The sequence below is a fragment of the Rhinopithecus bieti genome, unplaced genomic scaffold (genome assembly GCF_001698545.2).
Source record: "Rhinopithecus bieti isolate Rb0 unplaced genomic scaffold, ASM169854v2 scaffold_57534, whole genome shotgun sequence".
Taxonomy (NCBI): domain Eukaryota; kingdom Metazoa; phylum Chordata; class Mammalia; order Primates; family Cercopithecidae; genus Rhinopithecus; species Rhinopithecus bieti.
In genome coordinates, this window is record NW_016823089.1 from 674,341 (window position 1) to 683,261 (window position 8,921).

An 8,921-nucleotide genomic window follows, 5' to 3' on the forward strand; every position below is an offset into this window, starting at 1 on the left:
AATAAATAAATAAATAAAGAGTTGATTTGAAGAAAAATATTAAGTAAACCATGGTACTGGTGGTACAAAGGCTTGGTGAAACCCACGCAGATGTCCAAGGGCTGGGAAACCTCCCAGGGGGACAAACAGCTTGCCCTCTTGTTGGAGCAGGGCTGCCTGTGCTGACATAGTCCTGCTTTCTTCCAGGAAAGGCAGCTCAGGCCCTGAACCGCCAGCATAGCCAGCGTATCCGGGAGCTGGAGCAGGAGGCAGAGCGTGTGCGGGCTGAGCTGAGCGAAGGCCAGAGGCAGCTGCGGGAGCTCGAGGGCAAGGAGCCCCAGGATGCTGGTGAGCGGTCTCGGCTCCAGGAGTTCCGCAGGAGGGTCGCTGCGGCTCAGAGCCAGGTGCAGGTCAGTCTCGGGGCCTCAGGGTGGGGTGCTGGGGTGACTCCTGCCTCCTAGGCTGCCATCCTTGGGACCAGGACATGTGGGCTCCGAGGTCCAAGTTCACTGTGGAACCTTGTGCTCCAGCCCTGGTCCCCCAGGGTGAGTCTGGTATCGTATACAAGCCGGAGGTCCGCCCGGCTTTACACATAGTAGAGGCAGGGGGGCAGGTCCTGCCTGAAGACTACCTGGGAGACCAACGAGAGGGTGAAGGGTGGGCATCTAAAGAAACCTACCCTGTAGCATGCAGTCCTCTGTCCCCCGGTCCCCCTTCCAGCTCTCCATTCGCTTACCCCTCCATCCCATACTCCCTTGTCTGTCTACCCGTTGGTCCATGTGTCCATCAAACCCATGCATTGGTTTAGTCTTTCTCTGAGACAGTCTCACTCTGTTGCCCAGGCTGGAATACAGGGCCACCATCCTGGCTCACAGCAACCTCCGCCTCCTGGGTTCAAGTGATTCTCCTGTCTCAGCCTCCTGAGTAGCTGGGATTACAGGCATGCGCCACCATGCCCAGCTGATGTTGTATTTTTAGTAGAGACGGGGTTTCACCATGTTAGCCAGACTGGTCTTGAACTCCTGACCTCAGGTGATCTGCCCACCTGGGCCTCCCAAAGTGCTGGGATTATAGGTATGAGCCACCGCGCCTAGCTGATTTAGCCTTTTATCAGTGGATTGACCACCTGTCCATTTATCCGCAGGTATATCCACCCTTTCCATCCCCTTTTGTTAATTCATGCATTCTCTGTCTGTTTTAGTTTGCTACGGCTGCCATAGCAAACTTCCGTAGACTAGGGGGATTTAGACAACAGAAGTTTACTTTCTCCCAGCTCTGGAGGCTGTCAGTCCAAGTTCAAGGTGTCCACAGGTCTGGTTTCCCCTGAGGCCTCACTCCTTGGCGTGCAGACGGCCACCTCCTGGCTGTGTCTTTACATGGCCTTTCCCCTGTCTGCTTGCAGCCCTGGTATCTCTTCCTCTTCTCATGAGGACCCTGGTCATATTGGATTAGGGCCTACTCTAATGTCCTCATTTAAACTAATCGCCTCTCTAAAGACCTTCTTTCTAAACAGTCATTTTCTGAGGTGCTGGGGGTTAGGGCTTTCATACAGGAATTTTGGGGAAACACAATGCAGCCCATAACGGTCTCCATCCTATTTTTTAAATTTTTTTATTTTTTGAGACCAAGTCTCACTCTATTGCTCAGGCTGGAGTGCAGTGGTGCAATCTCAGCTTACTGCAACCTCCGCCTCCTGGATTCAAGCGATCCTTGTGCCTCAGACCCCTGAGTAGCTGAGACTACAGGCGGATGCCACCACACCTGGCTAATTTTTGTATTTTCTTTTTTTTTTAGTAGAGACAGTGTTTCACCATGTTGGCCAGGCTCGTCTTGAACTCCTGACCTCAGGTGATCCACTTGTCTTGGCCTCCCAAAAGTTCTGGGATTACAGGCATGAGCCACTGTGCCTGGTCTATCCTATTTTTTTACCTTCATATGATCTCGCCCACCTAGCCATCTGTCCCTCCCACCCTTCTATCCGTCCATCCTTGCAGGTGCCCACCCATCATTCATTCCTTATTTTCTCAGTTCAAATGTCCAAGAGACAATATCATGGAGTGGTTGAGAGCATGGGCTCTGGAGCCTGACTGCTCAGGTTTGAATCCCAGTTATACCACTTACTAGCTATGTGTCCTTGGTCAAGTTTCCTAACCTCTCTGCCTCAGTTTTCTAATCTGTAAAATAGGGATAATCATAATTACACTTTTCTTAGGCTCGTTAGGATCATTTCATATACAGAGCTCTTAGTATGGTGCCTGGTGCATGGTAAATGTCATAGTATTTACCATTATTAGTATTGTTATTATTATTATTTTTTGAGTCAGAGTCTCGCTGTGTTGCCTAGGCTGGAGCGCAGTGGCACGATCTCAGCTCACTGCAACCTCTGCCTCCCGGGTTCAAGTGATTCTCCTGTCTCAGCCTCCTGAGTAGCTGGGATTAGAGGCTCCCACCACCACGCCCAGTTAATCTTTGTATTTTTAGTAGAGACAGGGTTTCACTATGTTGGCCAGGTTGGTCTCAAACTCCTGACCTCAAGTAATCCACCCGCCTCAGCCTCCCAAAGTGCTGGGATTACAGACATGAGCCACCACACCCGGCCTTTTGTTGTTATTATTGGTCTACCACCCACCTATCCGTTTGCCCTCTATCTGTCCCTCTGTCCATTTATGAGTCCTTTGGTCCTGCCTGCCCTCGTTGAGTGCCCAGCTCAACAAGCACTATGGCAGGCTCGCAGTAGCCCCGTGCATGGCCCAGTGAAGACTGTGTGGGTCCCAGGTGCTGAAGGAGAAGAAGCAGGCTACGGAGCGGCTGGTGTCACTGTCGGCCCAGAGTGAGAAGCGACTGCAGGAGCTCGAGCGGAACGTGCAGCTCATGCGGCAGCAGCAGGGACAACTGCAGAGGCGGCTTCGCGAGGAGACGGAGCAGAAGCGGCGCCTGGAGGCAGAGATGAGCAAGCGGCAGCACCGCGTCAAGGTCAGGCTCACGGCAGGGCGGGGACCCTCTGTCCAGGCCAGTAGGCTGAGCTGGCGGCCCAGCCAGGGGAGCCCAGGTGGGGTTTGCCACCCACAGCTACGTGACCTTAGAAAGCAGGTCACTTAGCCTGAGTCTGTTTTTTCATCTGAAAATGCGGAGTGTTACAGGAAACTCAAGGCCAGGGTGAGAATTCAGTGAGATGAGGTATATGAGGTGACTGGCATGGGCTTATTTCTAAGTGTTTGCGTCTATTTGCCAGTCTCCAGGGAGACTTGTGTGGGATGGGTCTGGGGGACGCTTCACAGGGCCGTCTTGGGAGTGGGCAGGCACTCCTGGGGGCTTTGGGATCGGTGGCAGGCTCTGGTAAGATGCTGGCACCATAAACAGCCCTGCCCACTGAGCTCCTCACCCAGGAGCTGGAGCTGAAGCATGAGCAGCAGCAGAAGATCCTGAAGATTAAGACGGAAGAGATCGCGGCCTTTCAGAGGAAGAGGCGCAGTGGCAGCAACGGCTCTGTGGTCAGCCTGGAGCAGCAGCAGGTGGGGCCAGGCTGCGTCCGCACCCAGGGCTCCCCTGGGGGCTGGCTGGTGGGTGCACCTTTCTCCCCAGTGAACCTTGAGTGGTGGCTGACAAAGCCAGAGGTGGGCCCTGAGTTCCCTCCCTCCCTCCCTGCTTTTCCTTAGAAGATTGAGGAGCAGAAGAAATGGCTGGACCAGGAGATGGAGAAGGTGCTACAGCAGCGGCGGGCACTGGAGGAGCTTGGGGAGGAGCTCCACAAGCGGGAGGCCATCCTGGCCAAGAAGGAGGCCCTGATGCAGGAGAAGACAGGGCTGGAAAGCAAGCGCCTGAGGTCCAGCCAGGTGAGGCCCTGCCAGGAGAGATCCTGCCAGGTGAGGTCCAGTGAAGTGAGGTCCAGCCAGGACAGATCTTGCCAGGTGAGTTCCTGCCAAGTAAGTTTCTGCCAGGTGAGGTCTAGCAAAGTGAGGTCCCTCCAAGTGATAAACCTGCCAGGTGAAGTTCTGCCAGGTGATGTCCCTGCCAGGCGAGGTCTAGACAGACGAGGTTCTTCTAGGTGGTATCTCTGCCAGGTAAGTTCCAGACAGAGGAAGCTCTGTCCTTCTGGGTTCTATCCTGTGCCTCCCCATGAGCCGTAGGGCTTCAGGATATTTATGACACGGTTACAGATGTATGCACAGAAGAACCTCTTTTAAGTGTCCCTCCTCCAGTTCATTTCACTCATTAACCCCCTACTCAGGGCCTGTGCAGGAAAAATGAGGAGGTACAGGTATTGGAAGGTGGTATAACCAAGTAGAAAGAGACTTCTCTGCCTGGCATCATTACTCCATCTAGAATAGGAAGGTCAGCTTCTGAGCCACAGCATCCTCTTCTGTCAGATGGGGTCATAACGTTACCATGACGGCTGGAGGGGGATGGCAGTCACTGATGCAGGGCCTGTTCCAGTACAGGGACTTGGGCCAGATACCCGGTGTCCCAGGCCTGCAAAGGCCAGGAGCCTTGCTCCTGCCGGCACGCATCTCTCTGATGTCCAGGAGGATCCAGGGTGCTACTGGATGATCCATAACTTCCCTCGGGCAGGAGAGCCCTCACTTCCTCCTGCATCTGGCTCCCAGAAAAGCCTTTGGGGCTTGGCCAATTCCTATCACTGTCCAGTCCGGTCATCTCAGTGACAGGTCATTCCTTCCACCCCTACCCATTGCCCCTTCTTGCCAGGAGGGCCACGTCCCTTTGGTCCTTATCCTCCTCTCACCATCTCTGAGTGCCCCTCTGCGAATGCTCTGGTCCCTTTAGCCCCACCTCCTGGAGCTTCTGTGAACTAAGTCTGGTCTCCCTGCTGAGCAGAACATTTGGAGTGTTGGTTTCTTGAGGGAAGGACCCAACTCCTCCTTAGCATCCGGCCCTTTCTGTCACCCTGTGAGGACAGTGCCTGTTCCTTCTCTAATCCCTGGCGATTCTGCCCCCAGGCCCTCAATGAGGACATCGTGCGAGTGTCCAGCCGGCTGGAGCACCTGGAGAAGGAGCTGTCTGAGAAGAGCGGGCAGCTGCGGCAGGGCAGCGCACAGAGCCAGCAGCAGATCCGCAGGGAGATCGACAGCCTGCGCCAGGAGAAGGACTCGCTGCTCAAGCAGCGCCTGGAGATAGACAGCAAGCTGAGGCAGGGGAACCTGCTGTCCCCCGAGGTACCCTGCGGCCCCCTGGCTCAGCCCCTCAGCCTCTGCCCCTGGCTCCCATCATCTGCCTCTCTGTCTGCTCTCCTCAGCCCCTGCTCCAGCCCTCTGCGGGTGCTGGGCCTTGCTGTCAGCAGACCCAAGTTTGCACTGTTAGGTGGAGGTGGGGGCTGGGGAGGGCTGGCCTGGCCCTTCTGCCCCTGCTTTGGCCTCACTGGCTGGAACACAGGGGCCAGGCCGTGCTGATCCCTCAGCTCCCTTCTGGCTGGAGCCCGGACTCCTGTGCTGCATTCAAGTACCTGCCCGCACATCTTGGCTTTGTGTGTGGATAGAGTGTCAGGAGCATACTCAGTGCACCTCATGCCCACACATCTGTGTTCCCTGAGCAGAGAGAAGGCCTATGTGACTACAGTCATGTGCTGTGTGACATTGCGGTGAATAACAGACAGCTAATACAATGGTGCTCCCAGAAAATTATAATACTGCATTTTTACTGTGCATTTTCTATGTTTAGATACACAAATACTCACCACGGTTAACAACTGCCTACAGTATTCAGTACGGTCACATGCTGTCCAGGCTTGTGGCCTAGGTGTGTGGTGGGCTATACCATCTAGGTTTGTGTGAGTACATTCTGATGTTTGCATGATGTCGAAAATGCCTAATGATGCATTTCTTAAAATGTATCCCCATCTGTAGAAGCTTACCCAGCAGACACTGTGGTGCCTCCGTGGCTGTCCCAACCATGCCTTGTTTGGTTAGGGTGCTCTGAGCTTCCTGAATGTAGATCATTCACAGGGGCTTGCAGTTGAGCAGGCTGCCTCTGAGCAGTGGCCCCAGCTCACCCTGGGGTCGGGGCTGTGACAGTGAGCAGGGGGCATCTCTCTCGATGCGCTGACTCTGCCCTTGGGACGAGGGGACCCTTAAGGCCCAGTTGTGGCTACGTGTTGGCTGTTGCGTGTCTGCCCAGGACTTCAGCGTTCAGGCAGTGGGTGCTGTTCCTCCATGCATGCCCCTGTCCCTGCAGGAGGAGCGGACGCTGTTCCAGTTGGATGAGGCCATCGAGGCGCTGGATGCTGCCATTGAGTATAAGAATGAGGCCATCACATGCCGCCAGCGGGTGCTTCGGGCCTCAGCCTCGTTGCTGTCCCAGTGCGAGATGAACCTCATGGCCAAGCTCAGCTACCTCTCATCCTCAGAGACCAGAGCCCTCCTCTGCAAGTATTTTGACAAGGTGGGCCACCAGCCTATGGCCCCCACCTCCTCTTCCTGCGGCACGGCGGGGAGGTGTCTCATGGCAGCTGCTCCAGCGGATATCCCGTTTCCTCCCAGACTGGGGGACAGAATCAGGACCAACTCATCTCCAGAGCCACCTGACTTTAAAGCCTATTTTACTTGTGAAACTGAGACCCAGTTTCCTACTCCGCCACTTCTGCTTTGATTGGCTCACCTCAGGGTAGTCCATGGCCACAATAGTGGCTCTCAGTAGGGGGTGTTTTTGCCCTTTGGTGACATTTGGCCATGGCTGGAGATAACTTTTGGTTGTCACAGTGGTGGGGGTGGAGGCCAGGGATGTTACTAAGCATCCTATAACACACAGGACAGGCCCCCACAACCAAGAATTATCTGGTCCCAGATGTCCATGGTGCTGAGGTTGGTCTAGATGAAATCCCACAGCTTGAGGCTCTGCCAGCTCCATGGTGTGTGGTTAGGAAAGGGTTGGTGGCAAGAGACAGCAGATAAGGTGAGAGCCAGCTCTGATCGTTGGAAGATAACTAGAGCACTGTTGAGAAGGTGTCTGAGGCTAAGTCTTGGTTCAGCAGGGAAGACCCTGGTGATTNTGCCCGCACATCTTGGCTTTGTGTGTGGATAGAGTGTCAGGAGCATACTCAGTGCACCTCATGCCCACACATCTGTGTTCCCTGAGCAGAGAGAAGGCCTATGTGACTACAGTCATGTGCTGTGTGACATTGCGGTGAATAACAGACAGCTAATACAATGGTGCTCCCAGAAAATTATAATACTGCATTTTACTGTGCATTTTCTATGTTTAGATACACAAATACTCACCACGGTTAACAACTGCCTACAGTATTCAGTACGGTCACATGCTGTCCAGGCTTGTGGCCTAGGTGTGTGGTGGGCTATACCATCTAGGTTTGTGTGAGTACATTCTGATGTTTGCATGATGTCGAAAATGCCTAATGATGCATTTCTTAAAATGTATCCCCATCTGTAGAAGCTTACCCAGCAGACACTGTGGTGCCTCCGTGGCTGTCCCAACCATGCCTTGTTTGGTTAGGGTGCTCTGAGCTTCCTGAATGTAGATCATTCACAGGGGCTTGCAGTTGAGCAGGCTGCCTCTGAGCAGTGGCCCCAGCTCACCCTGGGGTCGGGGCTGTGACAGTGAGCAGGGGCATCTCTCTCGATGCGCTGACTCTGCCCTTGGGACGAGGGGACCCTTAAGGCCCAGTTGTGGCTACGTGTTGGCTGTTGCGTGTCTGCCCAGGACTTCAGCGTTCAGGCAGTGGGTGCTGTTCCTCCATGCATGCCCCTGTCCCTGCAGGAGGAGCGGACGCTGTTCCAGTTGGATGAGGCCATCGAGGCGCTGGATGCTGCCATTGAGTATAAGAATGAGGCCATCACATGCCGCCAGCGGGTGCTTCGGGCCTCAGCCTCGTTGCTGTCCCAGTGCGAGATGAACCTCATGGCCAAGCTCAGCTACCTCTCATCCTCAGAGACCAGAGCCCTCCTCTGCAAGTATTTTGACAAGGTGGGCCACCAGCCTATGGCCCCACCTCCTCTTCCTGCGGCACGGCGGGGAGGTGTCTCATGGCAGCTGCTCCAGCGGATATCCCGTTTCCTCCCAGACTGGGGACAGAATCAGGACCAACTCATCTCCAGAGCCACCTGACTTTAAAGCCTATTTTACTTGTGAAACTGAGACCCAGTTTCCTACTCCGCCACTTCTGCTTTGATTGGCTCACCTCAGGGTAGTCCATGGCCACAATAGTGGCTCTCAGTAGGGGTGTTTTGCCCTTTGGTGACATTTGGCCATGGCTGGAGATAACTTTTGGTTGTCACAGTGGTGGGGTGGAGGCCAGGGATGTTACTAAGCATCCTATAACACACAGGACAGGCCCCACAACCAAGAATTATCTGGTCCCAGATGTCCATGGTGCTGAGGTTGGTCTAGATGAAATCCCACAGCTTGAGGCTCTGCCAGCTCCATGGTGTGTGGTTAGGAAAGGGTTGGTGGCAAGAGACAGCAGATAAGGTGAGAGCCAGCTCTGATCGTTGGAAGATAACTAGAGCACTGTTGAGAAGGTGTCTGAGGCTAAGTCTTGGTTCAGCAGGGAAGACCCTGGTGATTTCTTAGTGCCGTGGTGGCAAGTGTGCCAACACTGTGTCTGTGGTTGAGGATTAGCCAGATGAAGAGAGGTCATGGTGGGGGCTGAGCCTGGCTGGGTCTTGGGACAGGTGGTGACGCTCCGAGAGGAGCAGCACCAGCAGCAGATTGCCTTCTCGGAACTGGAGATGCAGCTGGAGGAGCAGCAGAGGCTGGTGTACTGGCTGGAGGTGGCCCTGGAGCGGCAGCGCCTGGAGATGGACCGCCAGCTGACCCTGCAGCAGAAGGAGCACGAGCAGAACATGCAGCTGCTCCTGCAGCAGAGTCGAGGTGAATAGCCCCAGCCCACCGCTCACAGCCCCGGCCCAAAGCTCACAACCCCGCCCCCTCCATCCCCCCGTCTCCCCTGGCCCCGTCCTCCTGCACCCCACCTC

The 8,921-nt window shown here is 54.9% G+C and overlaps 1 protein-coding gene across 6 annotated transcripts in view; it reads left to right on the forward strand.

Moving 5' to 3' along the window:
- Positions 1-8,921, forward strand: part of KIF7 (kinesin family member 7) — a 23,684-nt gene that overhangs the window by 13,132 nt on the left and 1,631 nt on the right. For all 6 annotated transcript variants that reach the window (XM_017861233.1, XM_017861231.1, XM_017861232.1 and 3 more), the window contains 7 exons: positions 187-389; positions 2,755-2,952; positions 3,366-3,491; positions 3,636-3,812; positions 4,935-5,150; positions 6,166-6,372; positions 8,619-8,817. In XM_017861233.1, the coding sequence (XP_017716722.1) occupies positions 187-389; positions 2,755-2,952; positions 3,366-3,491; positions 3,636-3,812; positions 4,935-5,150; positions 6,166-6,372; positions 8,619-8,817 (1,326 nt within the window). The remainder of the gene's footprint in view (positions 1-186; positions 390-2,754; positions 2,953-3,365; positions 3,492-3,635; positions 3,813-4,934; positions 5,151-6,165; positions 6,373-8,618; positions 8,818-8,921) is intronic.